This window comes from Acipenser ruthenus, chromosome 38 (assembly GCF_902713425.1).
Source record: "Acipenser ruthenus chromosome 38, fAciRut3.2 maternal haplotype, whole genome shotgun sequence".
Lineage (NCBI taxonomy): Eukaryota > Metazoa > Chordata > Actinopteri > Acipenseriformes > Acipenseridae > Acipenser > Acipenser ruthenus.
In genome coordinates, this window is record NC_081226.1 from 830,115 (window position 1) to 849,559 (window position 19,445).

Genomic DNA, 19,445 nt, shown 5'->3' on the forward strand with positions numbered 1-19,445 from the left:
GGTGCGGGGCATTGTGGGCGGGAGGAGTCCACGTGTGTGGAAGGTGGAAGGGAGCAGAGCGGCTTGCATTGAAACCGGACAGCGAGCTGCAGGGAGACCATTAACAGAAGAGCTCGCAGGGACTTTAAAAACAGCAGCAACATGAGGCCAGGTAAATGCAGCGCAGTCTGGGGCATTTAAACCACATAACGACGACTTTCACATAAGCGGTCTGGTGTCTGTTTTTCCCGTAAATACAGAAATCGACACGGATTGTTGGAAGTACGGTAATGGGGGTTAAAACGTGCACCGTGTGCAAAAGTCAAATTAATTAAAAGTCTTGTTAATTAAGTTTATTTCATAAGCTAAATGTGAAATCGGGGGTTGGGTTTTGACCGTAGTGTTTGTAACGCGGCGCATTGTAAAGCCTCGGGCCCCGGTTTTTAAATAAATAAATAAAGCAATTTAATAAGTGTAAGCCGTAGCTGCTAATACTGGCTACTGCATCACTAAAGTCGTGTTTAGTAACCAATGCTAACTTTTGACGCTGGGTTACTAACAGACCATGGCAAGGTTAAACATCGCATTGCCTTAATCGATCATTGCTGTCTGTTTTTTTTTTCAGCACTGATATAATATAATACAATCGGATTACTTTTGTTTGCAGGAGTGTTTTTATTTTATTTTGAAAACAGATAAGTTTGCAACACCATAAATGCGCTGTTTTGTTCCCTCTCTAAGCGGAGCCATGTGGCCACCAACGTGACACGAGGAAGGTTTACCGGAAACAGATTCAAACAAACGCGTTCGGAGTTGCATGTTTGATATATCGGTGTATCTAATGTTCGTACGTCTACTTCTGTCGTTTGTTGCCAGGATGTATCGTTTAATTTGACTACCCGAAACTAACATTGGCTGTAAGGCACGTGTGTTGACAAATAAACAGAACCGTATATCCTAGCCCGTAGCCTGCTGTTGAATTCTCCAGCCCACGTGTGGAAGTCTTGTTTAAATAAACGTGGTCGGGTGTTTCACGTTTAGAGCTGCGTGTGCTTGCTACAGTCCGAGATAGTGTGTAAAAACAAGACACGCCTGTAAGATATGTTGCAATGCGTCCTATATTGTGGTGTTTAATTCCACAGCATCACAGGCTCGGATAGCTCAGCGTTTAGAATACGGACTGTAAACAGGGTTCGGATAAATGACTGTGTTTAAATTCTAGACCCATTTCCAATTCTCGTTCCCATTTCAATGTACAGAGTTGCAAGCCGCAGTGTTGTTGAAACCAGTGGCAACACGTTTACTTTCAAGGCACTGTTCGCGTGTTAGTCGATGGAAGCGTTCAGCTGCCTTCGTTTGAAGCCAATCGCAGTGTCTCGAAAATATCCATTTCAATTCCTTAGATGGAATTGATTTTCAAATTGGAATTGAGACCCCCTCTAGACTCCTCTGTCCAAAGTTTTTGCGGCATAGACTCCAAACCTTCCGGAACCAAAGCATTCTATTTTATAATTAACAAGTTACAGGCTAGGCTTCATATTTCTGTTTTGCTTTGCAATCTGGTAAGATATTCTATTACAGGTGGAATAAAATCTTCGGGTCCCGACCCAGGCCTTGGGCGCACATTGTGTGTGTGTGTGTGTGTGCAGTGATTCTGCAGCCCTGCTTCTCTGGCAGAACACGCCCCTGTGTTTGAAGCACCCGGTTCACTGTCCATGTCTCTCTCTCTCTCGTTGTCCAGGATTCAGCCCTCGAGGAGGAGGATTTGGGAACAGAGGCCGCGGTGGGTTCGGAGATCGTGGAGGGCGAGGAGGGTTCGGAGATAGGGGGGGCCGTGGAGGATTTGGAGACCGGGGGGGTCGCGGCCGAGGAGGATTCCGGGGAGGTAGTAGAGGTATGTGAGCGAGATTATTATTATTGTTATTGTTATTATTATTATAATAAAAAACTCATCAGGGATAGAAATAAGACTCCCATTGCATAGCAGTTCAATCCATCCCTGGGGGCTGATCAAGCTGTTAGTAAAACCTGGAATGGGTGACACTGCTGTGCAATAGGAGTCTCTTTCCTACCCCTGCGATGTATTTGAGGTGGTGCTCCTTTCTCCCCAGGTGGCTTCAGGTCCCCGGGAGGTGAAGGAGGTTTTCGGGGGGGTCGCGGGGGGCCCCGTGGAGGAAGAGGGGGTCGTGGGGGCTTCAGAGGAGGAAAGAGGGTCACAGTGGAGCCCCACAGACACGAAGGTGAGAACAGCTGTACGCAGCACCGCTCTAGTAGAGGGATACCGATTTCATAGAGCCATGGCTGATATTGCAAACCTCGTGTCTCGCCTGTTAAACCCGACTGGCCCGCCAGGACCTTCTTGGTTTGATCGAATCCCCTTTTGGATTAAATGTTCGCAGGAGTCTTCATCTGCCGAGGGAAGGAGGATGCTCTGGTCACGAAGAACATGGTGGTGGGGGACTCTGTGTACGGAGAGAAGAGGATCAATGTGGAGGTGAGCCGAGGGTGAGGAGTGACGCGGCTAGCTTCTGTGCTCGGTGTTGCATTGAGATCGCACTCCTGCACAAACACCCTAGCAGGCTTGGGGGCTGATTTCAATTCCTCTTTGGCACGTTTTTAACTCCCTAGTTTTATAGTTTAGCCTTTTTCTTTTTTTAAAAGCTTGATCTACAAACAATTGTTTTATCTATTTGCATGTTATTTGTAATGTAAGGGCAGCAGTGTGGAGTAGTGGTTAGGGCTCTGGACTCTTGACCGGAGGGTTGTGGGTTCAATCCCAGGTGGGGGGACACTGCTGCTGTACCCTTGAGCAAGGTACTTTACCTAGATTGCTCCAGTAAAAACCCAACTGTATAAATGGGTAGTTGTATGTAAAAATAATGTGATATCTTGTAACAATTGTAAGTCACCCTGGATAAGGGCGTCTGCTAAGAAATAAATAATAATAATAATTATGATTTATTTAGATGTTTTTATCGATTATTATTGCTTTGTTATTGACGCTTCCTGATGTTGCAGAGTGCTTTCCCGTTCTCATGTAAAGCGCTCTGGAGAGAGAGAGACGCTCTGTAAACACAATGCGTTGAAATTGCAGGAAGGAGAGACGAAGATCGAGTACAGAGCGTGGAACCCGTTCCGTTCTAAGCTGGCCGCCGCGATCCTGGGAGGAGTGGATCAGATTCACATCAAACCCGGGGCTCGCGTCATGTACCTCGGAGCCGCCTCGGGCACCACGGTGTCGCACGTCTCCGACATCGTAGGACCGGTGAGTGACCTTCGTCTGCGTTTAAAAAAAATCTTTCAGGGGCTTGCTGGTCCCAGTGGCTAGAGAAAGGGGCTTGATACCAGGAGCTTCAAATCCCAGTTAAGCCAGTGTGTATGTGACCCTGAGCAATTCACTGAACCTCCTTGTGCTCCGTCCTTCGGATGAGATGTAAAACAAACGAGGTCCTGTTAGTGACTCTGCAGCAGTTGTTGATGATGCATAGCTCCCCCCCCTAGTCTCTCCAAGTCGCTTCGGATAAACCATAATGAATAATTTTGAAAGTAAACCTTTTCCCTTCAGTTTTTGATTGCCCAGCTTTTTAGAAGGGATATGTTAATGGATAAGAAATGCAGTTTTCTGCATTCGAGAACAATTTACGAACGGCAGGAGGCTGTCTGGCCAACGCGTTGATCGTCCAGTTCCGAGTAGCCTGGTAAAACCTAGAAAGTTTTTTAAAGGCTCCCAGTGATTCAGCGTCATAACCTGTTTCCATAGCCTCCGCACTCTGCATGATTTGTAGTCTCCCCTTCTCGCTGAAGTCTGTTTCGTTTCCGGCTGTGTCCTCCTGGTTTATGTCCGGTTTAACACCATGCTGGAAGTCTGGGATAAACAGTATGAAAATAATTGTATGTGGACTTTAGGGGGGAACAGTCTGAATTTTTTATTTTTTGCAAGTCCCTCTTGCGTTCAGTAGGCGCACATGATTTTGTTGCAGCTGTGTGTGACGGGTGATCTCTCCTCTGGTAGGAGGGGCTGGTGTACGCAGTGGAGTTCTCTCACAGGTCTGGCAGAGACCTCCTCAACGTGGCGAAGAAGAGAACGAACATCATCCCCATCATTGAAGATGCCCGGCACCCGCACAAGTACAGGATGCTCGTGGGTAAGAGGCTGAAAGGGAGGGGAGCGTAGAGGTTCAAATTCTCACCCCCCTTTTTTAATCCATTCCACCACCTGTTTGATTGGCAGCGTTCCTGTTTTAAAACAAGCTTCTGACAGCAGCAGCAAATTACGTCAATCAGGTTTTGTTTGGCAATTTTTTTAAAAGATTTGGCTTCCAATGAAAGCAATCGAACACAAGCACTTGTATCCTGTCTCTTCTAATTCTCCAGTTCGTCTTGTCGTGTTTTTTTTTTTAAATGTATCGTTTTTGATCGTGCTGTGCGTCAGGCAAGCAGCCCCTCTCCTTGCACCCCCCTGGTCTCGCGTTGCGCCGCTGGTGTCTCGCGTGTGGGTCAGTAACGGCCCTGTCTCTCCTCCTCCAGGCATGGTGGACGTCATCTTCGCTGACGTTGCTCAGCCTGACCAGACCAGGATCGTCGCCCTCAATGCGCACAACTTCCTGAAGAACGGAGGACACTTTGTCATCTCCATCAAGGTACTGGGAGCTGCTGCAGTTTAATATATCTGTACCTGTAATCTATCTATCTATCTATCTATCTATCTATATACATTTGCAAGGGTCAGCAACTAAGATATAGATAACTAAAGGAGGCTGTGTGGTCCAGTGGTGAAAGAAAATGGCTTGTAACCAGGAGGTCCCCGGTTCAAATCCCACCTCAGCCACTGGCTCATTGTGTGACCCTGAGCAAGTCACTTAACCTCCTTGTGCTCCGTCTTTCGGGTGAGACGTAGTTGTAAGTGACTCTGCAGCTGATGCATAGTTCACACACCCTAGTCTAAATTAGTTTAATTAACCCTCCTTCCAAACTAGTTAAGTAATATCATTGACTGTTTAAACCTGGAGTGGCACAGCCCTCCAGGACCGGAGATTGGACACCCTCGTATTGCAGCAAAACCTCTTGCATGGTGATTTCGGTCTGTGTTCTGAGTCGAGGACCCTCTCTCTCCTGACACGGCTTTCTCCCCCCCCCCCCCCCCCCAGGCGAACTGTATCGACTCCACGGCGGCCCCGGAGGCTGTGTTTGCAGCGGAGGTGAAGAAGATGACGCAGGAGAACATGAAGCCCCAGGAGCAGCTCACGCTGGAGCCCTACGAGAGGGACCACGCCGTGGTTGTGGGAGTCTACAGGTAGGCACTCCCAGGCTTTCGTGTCCACATCCCGCTGTTTTTCGGAGTTTAACCGTGGAGTGCGTGAAGTCGGACTGAGCAAGAACTAGTCATGAAATCCGCTCTGAAATGTGTGAATTACGCCTGCGGCTTAGTTGACTAATTTTTTTTTTTCTTCTGTTTTGTAGGCCTCCACCTAAGCAGAAGAAATGAAGCTCCTGAAAAAAACGTTATAAACTTTGACTCTTTTTTTCCCTGGCACTGCCAGTGTTCCCCTGGCACGGAGAGCGTGAGGAGGGAGGGGCGGCATCACTGACCCCCCGTTTGGAAATTCGGACGTGCCAAAAAAAAGGACCGTTTTCAGGGCTAGCGGTGTCGTCCCTGCCTTCCATTTTCTTTTTCTCTTGTATAAAACAAACATTTAGGACTGATTAGATATTTCTTAGCTTTAAGGAAAGCCACTAAAAATACCTTTTGTATACTTAAGAAATGTTCTGCAAGTTAGATTCAGTGGACTGCTTTTGTGTGTGTCTTTCATTGTAAGTGATTTTAAAACTGGTTTCTTTTTTCCATGCTTTGGCTACCAGGGCCTGAATTCAATCAAAGTTGATGGCGGTGCTGTACTTTTGTAATTATGGCGGGTGCCATAATATTGATTAAACCCAGGCCCATGTGTCTGCTTTTGACAGGACTTTATTCCTCAATTAGTACTGAGAATGACAAGTTCAATTTGAGCTACAGATTAAGGAAACTGGCAAGGTGAATGACTGAAATGAGGAAAGAATTGGGATTTTGCGACACGTTCTCATCATTTAATATGCTGTAGTAGTGTTTTTTTTGGTCTATTTTTTATTAAAATAATTAAACTGAGTAATTTGATTTTTTTTCTGTCTGCATGGGAAACTGACATTGATTCACTAGTGCCAGGACAAATACTGGAATATTCAAACAAACATAGTTTGAAATGAGGTTACCATATGACCCCATTTTCTTGGGGACAATTCAGGCTTTTCAACTCGCAAGGCAGCTCTGTCGGTTTTTGGAACGAGTCCTCTGCGCTCCTGTCTAGTCATTTTAGAAATGCTTAACTGAAATTCAAATGACAATCATTTCAAAGTCTCGTGTTTCGGTCTGTCTTGAGCTGATTTATATAGTTGAAGCATTTGGTCATTGAAGTTAGTTACTTGTGTAGTGTTTCTAAATTTACCACAGAGTGTTCAATAGTGCTAAATACAATGACAAAATTGCCAGATTGATGCAATTCATCAAAATGCAATTCCATTAAAAAGAAATACATTGCTGGGTGTAAATCTGCAACTTGCTGTACTGAATGGGACTGCTAACTGCTGCTTGCCTTGTGTGGGCACAATACTTAACACAGAGTACCCAACGCAACTGCTGCAGTCAGTGTGTACTATAAATAATCCGTGGAACTAGCAACCCAACAAAGTGTTTTAATTGATAAGTACACAAACTACCAAAGAATGCAATACTTAATAAAATAGGATGCAGTTCTGTATTTTTTTATTTTTGGTATTTAATTCCTAGAGACTAGGATATTGAAGAGATCTATGTCACACAGTTTTAGTGATCAGAACCTCTTACCAATTGCAAAAAAAAAAAAGTGTTTGCATTCTTCAGTTCAATTTACTGATATCTGGGGGTTGCAATGAAACTTGGTAGGGACATTCTTGAAAGTAACAATTTGGGGATATATACAGACAGATAGATGGCTGTATCTCCTATTTAATGTTACTTATGGAAATGCCAGTTTATTTCGTTTCTCCATGTGTAGCAGAGATTTTCAATCAGTAGGATATTTGTGTTTCCTTGGCGATTAAAAATAAATAAATAAAAAAGGCAGTGCTTACTCTGGACTGTGTTAATGTATGTAAAGCTGGATCCAAATGCGGTGTGGACGTAAGTTAATTAGTTTATCTGTCATCGTGATATGTACAGCTTAATAAATATGCTTTCCTCGTTAAATAATAATAATAAAGAAGCCGAGCCGAGCAGCATACAACTTCACTGCGCCATTTTAGAAAGTGAACGCGCTGTGCTGCGCACTCAAAACCGCGGCGCCAGAAATAAAAGTGTTAATAAAATACATATTTATTTAACAACAACCTCCCAACGTATTCGCATCAGAAGCGTATGGTGTGTGTGTTCGTGATTACGGTTTTAATTCGCCAAAATGTTTCGTATGTAATCTAATTTTCATTAAGTAATACCGACAGCTTTAAGATTTCTAAACCCCAAACCTCAGAAGCAGACGCCATTTTGTGAAGGTGAACGAGCCGGGGCTTCGCTGTCACGCACCGCGCGCGCTCTGGCGGCGGGAAATTTAAAACACAAACTTCTAAAACGAAATGCAAATAAAAAAATAATAAAAAAAAGGACAACTTAACAAACACCCACACACATTTTATTAAAACATTATATATAAAAAAAAAAAAGAAATAACATAAAACCGGTAAAAAAAAAATTAAAAAAAATTAACATACTTTTTTTAATTGAGTTCAGCTGATGTAATAAATTCAAAGATAACAAAAAAAAAGAAAGAAAGGATACGATTCTGGCGTTAAATGTACGTACATGATTAAATATAATACATACTTATTTTTGTTTAGTTTCATTAAAATAGAGATGTGTATTTGAGATTGTTATTTATTTATTTATTTTTTTAAATGTCAGTCTTGATTCTTTTCCAACTTTTTAAACCGCACTTTGTTGTTGTTTCTCCGGCTGTAGTGACGGCGAGTTGCCGTTGCTTGCCGCCATCGGTTTGTTTTGGCAGCCATTTTGTGTGACACAACTCTACTACTGAAAACAGGAGCGAGCCTGAGCCCGGGAGCGCGCTAGCCGGGCAGACCCCGCCAGCCTTGTGAACGAGATTATCGGGGGGGGGCTAACTATTGTATATCGCGACAATCCCCCCTCTAACAACCCCTCCTTCGATACCGATACCCCCGTGAGGAGGCAAGAGAGGTTCCCGGGGAGAGAAAACGCGGCTACTGCAGCTCCCCTGCCTCCGCCTGCCACCGCTGTCCGTGCCGCGCCGGTTGAGAGTGTTGCCGCTGCGTCAGGTCAGGATAACTGTTTGGGAGGGAATTTAGGAGGACCGTTTTAAAATAAATATATATTTTTTTAAAAAGCAACCCAATAAGTGTGAGTTTCAAACCGGGACCCACCCGGTGCCGGTGGTGAGGCAGGAATAATGATGGCCGGTCCGGGCCGCCCGAACCGAATCGCCGCCTGAGGTGAGTAAGCAGACCTGATTTATTTAATCTGTTTCCCAGCCGGGTTTATCGCTGTCTCCCCTTTCCTGCCTGTTTTCAGTGTGTTTCAATGGGGGTTTGCACAGGCCGTGCTGGGAGAGAGACCGGCGCTGTCACTCCCAGAGTACCGGTGCAAAATAACCGGTTAAAAGGGAGAAAGAAAGATGGATATACGTGTGCAGTGAATGGGACACACAACCCATGCATTATAACTGTAGTAATTTCCTACACAGCAGCGCCAATGGGTTCAGCCCTGCACCGATTCTAATTAATTTCAAACTAACTACTGTGCTAATATCACTTCTACTATTGACTGACCAGTAATCCAATCGTTGGGGGGTGTGTGAGAGATATCTCTGTTTTTAAATGACCCCCCTGTTTTAATTTTTAGCGAGTGATGAATTCAAAACTAAACCCCATAGATCTGGTTACGTACTGGTAAAGGATGAAATCCCTGACGCATTCTTATTTTATTTTCAAAACAAACAAATAATAGTAATCGGTTGAGTTTAGTGAGGTGTTGGGAGAATTAAAAGAAAAATCGATGTGGGGATGTGATGTGTATTTATCAGCGTTGTTAACAGGTAAGACCTACTTCTGTGAATGGGCCTGGTGAATATGTTGTGCGTCTTTTTTAAATTATTTTAATAAAATAAGTTGCAGTTTGAGAACGGCTTTTTTTTTTGTTGTGGTGCTGAAATAAAGCAAGCCCTTTCAAAATGGACATTGCCTGATCATGACTCCCTGCTCCTCCTATCCCGCCTGAACTTATTTTCCAACTTCAAGTCGCCCACTCCCCACACACAGAGTCCACTTCGGGACACATTTATCAAACCTTACTAAATAACTAAGACACGAACTGGTGTGTGTAAAATTTGAGGTACGACGATTGTAAGGGAATTGCCAGGGTCGACACGCATCTTAGAATGTGAAATATTATTTCAGACTTGTGCCATGTCTCGGTTTGAACCTCTGACTGCATGGTTGTGTTTTTTTTTTTTAGTTTGTAAGAAGCATGTGTAACTACCAGTGCTGTGAATTCTCTTTAGTGAGGGTTGTGCCTGACACAGTTTAGCACAAGTGAGACTGGACAGAGATTCATTGTATCTGAAAACAGTTCAACATCTTCAAGATGTGGGAGGAAGTTGTTTTTTTTTTTTTCTTTTGGCAAAGGTTTTGATATTAACCCGTTTATACCCATCTATAAAGTGATTATCAAAGTGCCACCTTTCTGGGAAAATAGTGTTTGGTGGAACTTGCTGCACACAAACCTACAGGCTTTAAAAACTGGTTTTAGTGCTGAAGTAAGATTGACAAATCTCCTGCCACTTTTTTTTGTGAGCCAACAGCGCCAATGACAAAGTTAACTTACACAGGCAAATTAACTTTTTGTGCTAATTTGCCTGTAGACTCTGGCAGGCTTGTGGCCAGTGGAGTAGGGGGTTTACAACTGTGTGTTTTTTTTTAAGTTGCACGATCATTTGACATATGAAAAAGAGATTACGAGTCAAAGAAACTCTTTTTTAGTTTTTTACAAACATCTTTCTCCCATTATAATCTACATACTCAAAAGGGATCCATTCCCCATGCTTTAGAATGGAGAAATTAGGCCTGATTGTTCATATTATATAATTATAATATCACTTCATGTGTCATTTTTCCCTTTTGACAATGGGCTGATATTCCCAAGTTATTATTTATTTCTTAGCAGACGCCCTTATCCAGGGCGACTTACAATTGTTACAAGATATCACATTATTTTTACATACAATTCCCCATTTATACAGTTGGGTTTTTACTGGAGCAATCTAGGTAAAGTACCTTGCTCAAGGGTACAGCAGCAGTGTCCCCCACCTGGGATTGAACCCACGACCCTCCGGTCAAGAGTCCAGAGCCCTAACCACTACTCCACACTGCTGCTCTGCTGTTTGACCTCCTAGAATGATGGGGAGGAGAATTTTCCCACAGTAAAAGTTTGAGCTATCTAACGGCTTTGAAATCAAACCCTTGTTCATTTTAAAATGCATCCCATCAGCCCTTTTCATAAATATTATTTTTGCACTTCACAGTGATGCTACTAAACTTTTAGGATATATGGTGGGCTGGGTAGGAGATTTATTTCCCTCGTTTAGAACAACAAAAAAAAAAAGTTAGAATATTTTCTGCTTTCTGATTTGGGGTTTATGCATTGCACATTTTTTACCAGGGATTGTAAAAAAAAAAAAAAAGTTAGTACTGTATAGAATGGGAATCTCATTTCGGCCACTGATTTGTAATTGAAGCAACTTAATTGACAGTGTTATCTTAGCTTGCATGTACTGTAATTGGGTAAAATGGCAGGCGTGGGTTTTTGTAGTGTGTGTGTGTGTGTGCTGAGGTACCAAGCCCTAATAATCTCCCTCCACTCACCCACTGCCTTACGTGTTCAGGTATGTGGACTGCTGGCCTCAGTGCTATAGGGTGCTATCCTTGGTGCTGTGTTTATATCTCACTGTTCCAGCAGCCAAGAACACATTTAAGCCTGCTTGAAGCAGAGATAAGATTAATAATGGAATTCAAATGACTGTTGTTGTTATTATTATTATTGTTATTGTTATTATTATTATTATTATTATAGGTTAAAATGCACCAATAGGAGTGAAAGCCACTTCATGGAATTACTCGCTGTCTTGTCGCTGGGCCAAACTACAGCCTACTAAACAGCAACACAGACCAGCAGAGTACGAAGGCTGATTTTAGGCAGGTTCAATGTGCTGAAACAGAGGTAACTTGAAAAAAGGATGATGTGAAGCACTGGGTTATTTGCTGCTGCTGTCGTTTTTTATTTGACACGCTTTTCCTGTTTTCCGTGGAATTTCTGTGTCTCCGTTTTTAAGGAATGCTTTACTGCGGTGTGGATTTTTACTTCATTTTTTTTTTTTTTACATACACTGTGAAGAATGAAATGCCGCTGAGCTTCCTGTGTTTGTAGGTCACATTGACTCCAGTAGTCGAGCTACAGTCAGACCATGTGATCCGCAGTACACAAAGTGATGATACCAGCCACCCGCAGAGCTGTAGAAAAGTTACAGCAGTTTTGATATAACTCTAGACCCAGGTAGCTCTAATGTACATTGTTGTGGAAAACCCTATACCCATTTTCTACTTATTATCTTCAAACTGCATGGTTGTTTTCGCTCCTTTTCCAGGTTGGTTTTTTCCCTGTGGTCTTTCTGAACCAAGGCTGCTGTGTTTTGGATGCGTTCTTCAGCCGTACCCCACCTTGACTTGGAGCCTGATCTTGTCAGATCCCAGAAGCAATTCTTAAGAGCTTGGTCAGTGACCTCCAAAGCAAGGCTAAAGGAAAGCAGTTGCATAGATCTTCTCTTCCAGCAGATAGAAAGATCTACAGACCGGGTACCTTTTATTACTAACTGGATCACTCCAGCAATGATTGTTTTCAGCAGAATAAACAAGAGGCGGCACAAAGTAGAATAAAAAACGGTGCTGGGAGCAAGTAGACGGAAAGCTGAAGACACTTTTATCATGGGCAGCTTGGACAAATCCACACAGCTTCCATATAATGAACTCGGTGTGGAAATGAATGCACACACCCAGCCAGCACTGAGTAGCAACTCGCATGAATGGGTCCCCACTCCACAGGCTGCTCACAGGAGCTCTAAGTGGGTCACTGATGCCTGCTTGGGAAGCAGCAGCATTGGACAGTAATGATGAGGCTGTAGTTTAAAACCTGCAGACTTGAGGGGAGCTCTGCCAGGCGTGACTTGGGTTCTCTCTGCCACCCCCCCGACTCAAAAGAAGGGCTGGGTCAGTCACAAATTCCAGAAACTAACGTCCTCCGTCTACAGCGATGGCCAAAAGATTTGCATTAGGAGGCTGTGTGGTCCAGTGGTTAAAGAAAAGGGCTTGTAACCAGGAGGTCCCCGGTTCAAATCCCACCTCAGCCACTGACTCACTGTGTGACCCTGAGCAAGTCACTTAACCTCCTTGTGCTCCGTCTTTCGGATGAGACGTAATTGTAAGTGACTCTGCAGCTGATGCATCGTTCACACACCCTAGTCTGTAAGTCGTCTTGGATAAAGGCGTCTGCTAAATAAACTAATAATAATAATAATAATAATAGTAGAACTAACTCATTTTGCTTCATAACATGTCGAGTGAAACCTGCTGAATAATGTTACGTTCACATATTGAATTACCTAACGCTTCGTAGTCCCCCCCCATATACTTAACAAAAAACTGACACATTGAAAAATGCGACATTTCGAAATCTAACATGAAATACTACTATTACGGTTTCCTGTATTAGACTTTTGCAATATCATTTTGTAGTTTTTGATTTACATGATAAATAAAATATATGTATCGTTTTTTTTTTTTTGTCTCAATCCTACAATTCTAGGTGATGCAAAACTTTTGGCAACAGCTGTAAGTAATATTTGAAGCTGCTTTACTCTTTGAGCATCTGCAGTGGTTTGCATTGAAGTTCGCTCAGGTTTTTGCATGCATGAGACGAATTTGAGGAAAAAACTTTGCAGAGCTTGAACGTGAGAATTTAACATATAGCGTGCAGTATAAGCAAATAGGCTTTGGGATCCTAGTCCTGAAGAGGGAGAGGAGGGGGAGGCAACTCCAGCTCTTCTGTACCTCCGCTTTGCTGTGAAAGTTAAAAACGGTACGTGACAATTAGATAGCAAGGCTGCGAGAGATTATGCCAGGCTTAAAAATGATTAATCATACACTGTGACGTGCATATAGGATGAATGTGTTCTAGAAAAAAATAAAATAAAATTAGGATTTAAATTTCATCTACTGGCAGCTTGGGCTCCACATTCTATCCAGTTTCATTAATAAACTCCTGATGAAGAAAGACTTTTGTAGATGAGTAATATTTAATCCTGAGTCGCCATTGAGATTTATTTTGTATTTAATTGTGTAGTGCAACTTAGAATTGCATATTTGGAAAAGTTGTTCCTTTTTAAACACTATATTGACCATCTATATTATTATTATTATTATTATTATTATTATTATTTCTTAGCAGACACCCTTACCTAGGGCGATTTACATTTGTATACAAAAAATACATATCAAGAATTACAGTACAATTTAAGGGCAAGATACAAAATACAATGACTTCAGTCCTAATAAGAGAAAAAAAAAATGTAACTTGTTAATAATTAGTAGCTCAAGTTAGCCTATTTGGATCTGGGCAGAGTAGTGGCAAGCAGGTTCAAAACCACATAACATCATAATAAGCAGACGTGTCTTATTTTAAACACGATATTTTGAAACTGCTAATATAAAGAGGCAAAACTCTGTATAAACTTTCAGCAGTTTATTGCGGGGGTATTGAAAGCTGCTTTAACACCGGAAATTACACACTTTATTATGAGCGTATCCTATTTTGGGGGGGGCACTGAATTGCCCTGTATGTCGCTTGGGTCTCGCCCTCAGTGGCTGACGTCTGGGTTAAGTTGCTGCTGTTGCGCAAGATCAGCCAGCCGTCTCTCGCTCTGCTCGGGATTCAAAGTACATGGGAGGCACTGTTGCTCAAGTGATAGTAGGAGTTTATACCCAGGCGAGATGCGTAGCACACGCCAGGAGGCAGTGCGGTCCTAGCGGTGAAGCAGCAGGAGCTGTAGCTGGCCCTGATTTTCAATGCTAGTTCACCTGCTTCGAGTCCCGGTTGATTAAAGTGAATCCCTTTATTGTTTCCTAGTGTTCCTAGTGCCCTGTCCTGCAACTTGGAGTCCACAGAAACCACTCCGAATGACCACGGAAGCAGATTATTAAAAGATAAGGCATTATTAAAGGTAACAAAATGCCAATTGTATGGCTACGGACTGCTGTAGTCTTACAGCGAGAGAGAGTACAGTACCTGCAGTGTAGCTCAGAAACGTTTACTCATGTTGGAGGTTCTGCAGTCCCACAGCTGTCCTGCAATTTCTTGTAATATAAAGCAGGTGCCAGGTGTCGGTCTCCTCCTAAATAATCTGCCTTTTGAAATCGTCAGGCTTACTACAGGAGTTAACCAACTCGTTTAGTCTTGCCTGACCTGAGTGAGTCTTTTTTTATTGGTTTCAAGTTGGGTGAGATCGAGGCAACCATGGAGGGATGAATAATGTAACCGTTTAACCAGCGTTAGCGTGGGTGTGGTCGCTGGCACCTGATTTGTTTTTAGTCGCACATTTCAAAGTGCTGGGGACGGGACAAGCCTGCCTTCTAGGATAACTGCACAGTTAGTAAACTTTTTTTTTTTGTCCTGTAACCGTTTTTCCCCTTCAGACAACCCCTGCGTGGGGATTGATTTATAAAGATGCCACAATCTGGCATCAACACGCATCAAGTATCAACATGATGTGGATTAAACAACCACGGGTGGTGAAGAGAGGGGAAATCTATCCAATGAAAAGATGAATAATCTCATCTGGTGGAAGTGCACACAGTGAAAATACACAAGGACTTTTATTAGCAGCGAGATGGACCTGGTAATTATAACGTTACTTTTAATGTGTTTTGTTAAAAATAGACGTTCTTCGACATGTTGCTCCATCATCATTTATACTGCAGCTATTTTAGTTTCCATTCGCTGGCCCCAGGTAACCCCAGCCCAGACAGACAGACAGACAGACAGACAGACAGACAGACAGACAGACAGACAGACATCGGCCCTCCTTTTATTATCCCACTTGAAATATACCCAGAGACCGGGATAAGAACACACATAGGAAATGCTGGGAATGGGAAGAAGCAGTTTGGAAAATCGATGCTTATCCATTGGTAACACACCATTTACCTGTACCTCCATCAGAATCAAAAATATATATATTAAAACAATATGCTTTTAGATGTTACTAGTTTTCGCCATCTGTTCTGAGCGTCCTGGTGACCTCCCTTTGGTTCTGGCCTCTTGGTTGGTTGGGCTTATAAAGGTCCAGGTTTGAGGAAGCTTGAACACATTCAATGACACTAGCAGCTCTTTCCCATGGTGTGAATGCAGGCCATGATGACCTACTTCTTCACTGTAAAGCGACACTTGATTTGCTGAGGTGTTGAAGCCTATTGGTATTGACGACTGTACTTGGGCGTTTGTTATTGGATATATATATATATATTAGTGATGGTAACATTTTAATTATTACTTGAATTTTTAAAATAAAAAAATATATACTTTGTAAATCAGTGAACAGCTTTTAAACATCATAGTCCTTATCAGAAGACTTTTTTTTTTTTTTTACCAGAGGTAGAACTCTTTAGTCAGGGATCAGAACACGCTAATGCTGCATGGTCATTGTTAGCTTCCACTTGAGTATGGAGCAGGTAGGATGAACACGCATCCTCAATAGCCACATGACATCAATATGCTTTTCATATTTCATTGCTGGCTCAGAGGACGGGCCTCTGCCACTTCTGAATTCACAAACCCTGAACTATTTCAGGCATTTAAAGAATGTTTGTGTTGGGATGGATTAAAGTTTCGTATGAATGCAAACCCCAGCATACACAAGAAACAGCTTGCTTACTTGTGCGTTCTGGAAACACTAAAGCCTGTTGGAACATTTGAAAACAATGTGTTCCTTGATACCTTTTTGCCTTTGGCCAACTGGGAGAAATTGATCCTGTGTCATCGTGTGATTTGTTCAAGATGGCAACTCTCTCGGAAGATGGCGTGATTTGAGCAGTTACTGAAATGCACACTGTTATTGAGATAATTATCTCATTATCGAGCAGAGATAATGAGACTTTCTCCTCTTCATCAGATCAGCTTATCACAGTGATTTTTAAAATTGTTAACATAACTTTTAATTAAGCACGGTTTCTTATGTTTACTAAGAATGCATTCATTGTCGTAATCCATAGGGCAGCAGTGTGGAGTAGTGGTTAGGACTCTGGACTCTTGACCGGAGGGTTGTGGGTTCAGTCCCCAGTGGGGGACACTGCTGTTGTACCCTTGAGCAAGGTACTTTACCTAGATTGCTCCAGTAAAAACCCAACTGTATAAATGAGTAATTGTATGTAAAAATAATGTGATATCTGTATAATGTGAAATAATGTATAATGTGATATCTTGTAACAACTGTAAGTCGCCCTGGATAAGGGCGTCTGCTAAGAAATAAATAATAATAATAATATAATACCACTACTTTTTAAATGATCTTTAAATGCATTTCTTTCTTAAGTTAAACAAGTGTTTGTAAAGACATACAGAAAAGACCACCCCCCATTCAAGAAAAAACCTTGAATAGGTGAAATTATAAAAACTTGTCATGGATTTTATTTTTTCATTTATTTTCATACTGGGGTTGGCGGTGACCCTAGTAACCCAATGGAGGCGACACATGCCTTGCCTGCTTGAAGACCTTGGCCTTCAGCCTAGAACCGTGGAGTTCATGCTTCAGAACCATTTTGTTTTTGTAAGAAGAGTGTGAGATACCCAAAATGCTTAATGCAAGCCTTCGGATGAGATTTAAACATCCAGACTTTGAGAATGTAACGGGAGAATCTGATACGTGAACAGTGATTTTGAGAGAGGCCTCCACTTGAACACGACTCTTGGTTTTCCTACAACACGTTGTCTTGGGTGACACAGCGATGTTTACCCAACTCCTGACTGATTTTTTTTAATTGTGTTAACACCAGATTTAATTAAGAGAGAATCTTTTAAGATTACCCCCTTAATTAATTTCATCTAAATTATCGTGGGGTCCCTTCCAACTTTTTATAAAATAAACAGTTTTTGTGAAGGACACTTGTTAGTCTGAGCAAATGACTTTTCTCTGCCATTGTATGAAGCAAATTAAAAGCTGTGGTAAGCAGTGCCCATTCTTAAATGTTTATGAGCAACTTATTTTGAGTACTTTGGTAAAAAAGTTTTAGACTTGATGGATTGTGATTTTGTTTAAACTTCACACACACAAAATAATTAAAAAAAACGGGGCAAATTTATAAATAAGTGTTGTGAACTTAAAAATATGTTCTTATTCCACGTTAGGCATGTATTTAAGACATTTTTTGTACTGGTCATGGGTCAAACGGCGCTGTGTAACCTTATTTAGTTGACGAGTTTTCTTTGCCTATGAATTGGCGGCGTGCCAGTGGAAAATGTTGGCGGCGTGTACTGTGAATATATATTTGGATTTTCTGCCTGGGAATAGCCGGGTGAAATGGAGCAGTTCTGCCGTGTATTTGTACTTGTCTGTTACTGGAAGGGAGAGGGGGGGGGGGTGTAGTTATGACTTTAAATCATCCAACAAAGTTTGCCCTTCTAATATAACATTCCCCAAACCTCCCAGTAGCGTTTTTATCATTCCCTCTTTTTTTTTTTTCTTTCTCTCTCCGGTTAGCTCGCTTTATCTTCCCTCTGCATCACGTTCACCTAGCAACACACATCACCCGCTGCTGGCCCTCCCATTGGTCATTTTCAAACCGCGGCCTCGGCCAATCGCGGGCCTGTTGCCATGGCAGAGTGTTGTGTTGCCGGGTGGAATTTGCTGCAGGCACGTGAGCCCTGGATTCTTGCTTCTTTTAATCCGAGTGTCTGGAAGCTGCAAACGTGATTTACTGGAACCGAGTCACACAGATAGGGAAAACCAGCGGCACGCATAGCATAGATATCCAGCAGGTTACATTACAAGCAAAGACGCATACAGATCACACGCAGTATAAGATAGCACGTACTTTTTTTTTTAAAGGTGTAGTGTCCAGTACAGGTAGGAATTAAAAGCAAACTGACGTGCGAACCACGTCTTCTGTGTGCAGGTAGCGTGCAAACCACGGAGGCAGATATACACCCCACCCGACCCCCCCAACAACCAAAAAGAACAAAAGCTTTGAGCTCTGGGATAGGTGTCAAGTTTGGAAGTGTGCCAACAGTAACACGTAACTTTGCAAAACGCTTTGTACGTGTTTTTAATTGATGTTAAACCTTCATCATCGCTGACTCCCTCCTTCCCCTTCCTAGTTTATGCAATAGCAACGCTATTGGTGGGATTAATACAGATGTAGCTAGTTGAACTGCTAGTTCATTATAGCACTGTATACCCCTTAATGCTGTTACACGAGTTTATGAGGCAAGTGAGACGAGGATATACCACGAAATAAACCCAGCGCCGGATCCAAATGGATCAGCCGCCGTCAGGGGAGCGTGGCTGGGTTAATCCCGGTTTGTACCCGCGCCCCCTCTCTCCTTCTATTAATAAACGTGAGGGAGCGAGAAATATATATAATGTCAGTTTCAACTTCAACAGGATTTGTGGTTCAGGGTTCAGTCGTGGTTTTGTCTTGTCTCCTGTGCGTGTCTGTGTCACACAGAATGTATTTTCAGACATTCCACGAGTGGTGCGGAATTCTCAAACCATTACGTCATGCCGCTCATGCCTTTGAACTGTGCTAGGGGATACGGTAATCCCATTTATTTTTTAAAAGAGAGACAAAGAATGAATCTAATGATATTTGGACAATAAAACTTTTGAAAGAAGCATCTGCATTTATTAGTAATGCAGAGACGTTTTTTTAAAAAAGTTTGTGTTGAGAAAAAATATGCCCTAAAGTTCAAAACTTTTTTTGTAGCTCATAACCATTGATAATATTGTCCCAATGGCGTGGTTTTAATGTCAATAATAAACTAAAACGATGGGGGGAGGGGAGCGTTTGATAGTACCTACAGCACCAAAGTAACACATAGTATTTATTTACAAAGCAGAACATAAGCTGACATTATTATAAGAGGTCCCTTTTATTTTCTGCAGTTGTATTTGTAGACAGGAAGCTCTTTAAAACATGCCGGGCCCCTCCTTAACTAAAATAAACTTTTTATGATGCATTAAGAGACAGGTGCAGTGTGTATCAGTTTTGATAACTTAAATTATATAATTAAATCTAATGACCTTAATTTGTACAGAAACAATATTTTT

General features: G+C 42.3%; 2 protein-coding genes across 3 annotated transcripts in view; both read left to right on the top strand.

Annotated features, from left to right (window-relative positions):
- On the top strand, nt 1-6,121 carry LOC117433589 (rRNA 2'-O-methyltransferase fibrillarin-like). Its single transcript, XM_034909664.2, has 9 exons — nt 1-151; nt 1,721-1,873; nt 2,091-2,219; nt 2,379-2,473; nt 3,074-3,244; nt 3,992-4,124; nt 4,507-4,619; nt 5,127-5,272; nt 5,440-6,121. Exons 1-9 carry the CDS (start codon nt 142-144, stop codon nt 5,462-5,464), a joined length of 975 nt encoding a protein of 324 aa, XP_034765555.1. The 5' UTR covers nt 1-141; the 3' UTR covers nt 5,465-6,121.
- A 1,862-nt stretch (nt 6,122-7,983) lies between these two features.
- LOC117433552 (dual specificity tyrosine-phosphorylation-regulated kinase 1B-like) overlaps nt 7,984-19,445 on the top strand; it is a 34,720-nt gene continuing 23,258 nt past the window's right edge. Inside the window, exon 1 of one of the 2 annotated variants that reach the window (XM_059009417.1) lies at nt 7,984-8,511. The gene's annotated coding sequence lies outside the window, so the exon portion shown is untranslated. The remainder of the gene's footprint in view (nt 8,512-19,445) is intronic. The other variant, XM_059009418.1, reaches the window with a different exon arrangement.

Bases quoted from the DNA above. Each gene is read 5' to 3' on its own strand.
- LOC117433589 (XM_034909664.2), top strand. The intron at 2,474-3,073 runs GTGAGCCGAGGG...TTGAAATTGCAG, and splicing joins AGAAGAGGATCAATGTGGAG to GAAGGAGAGACGAAGATCGA. The intron at 4,620-5,126 runs GTACTGGGAGCT...CCCCCCCCCCAG, and splicing joins ACTTTGTCATCTCCATCAAG to GCGAACTGTATCGACTCCAC.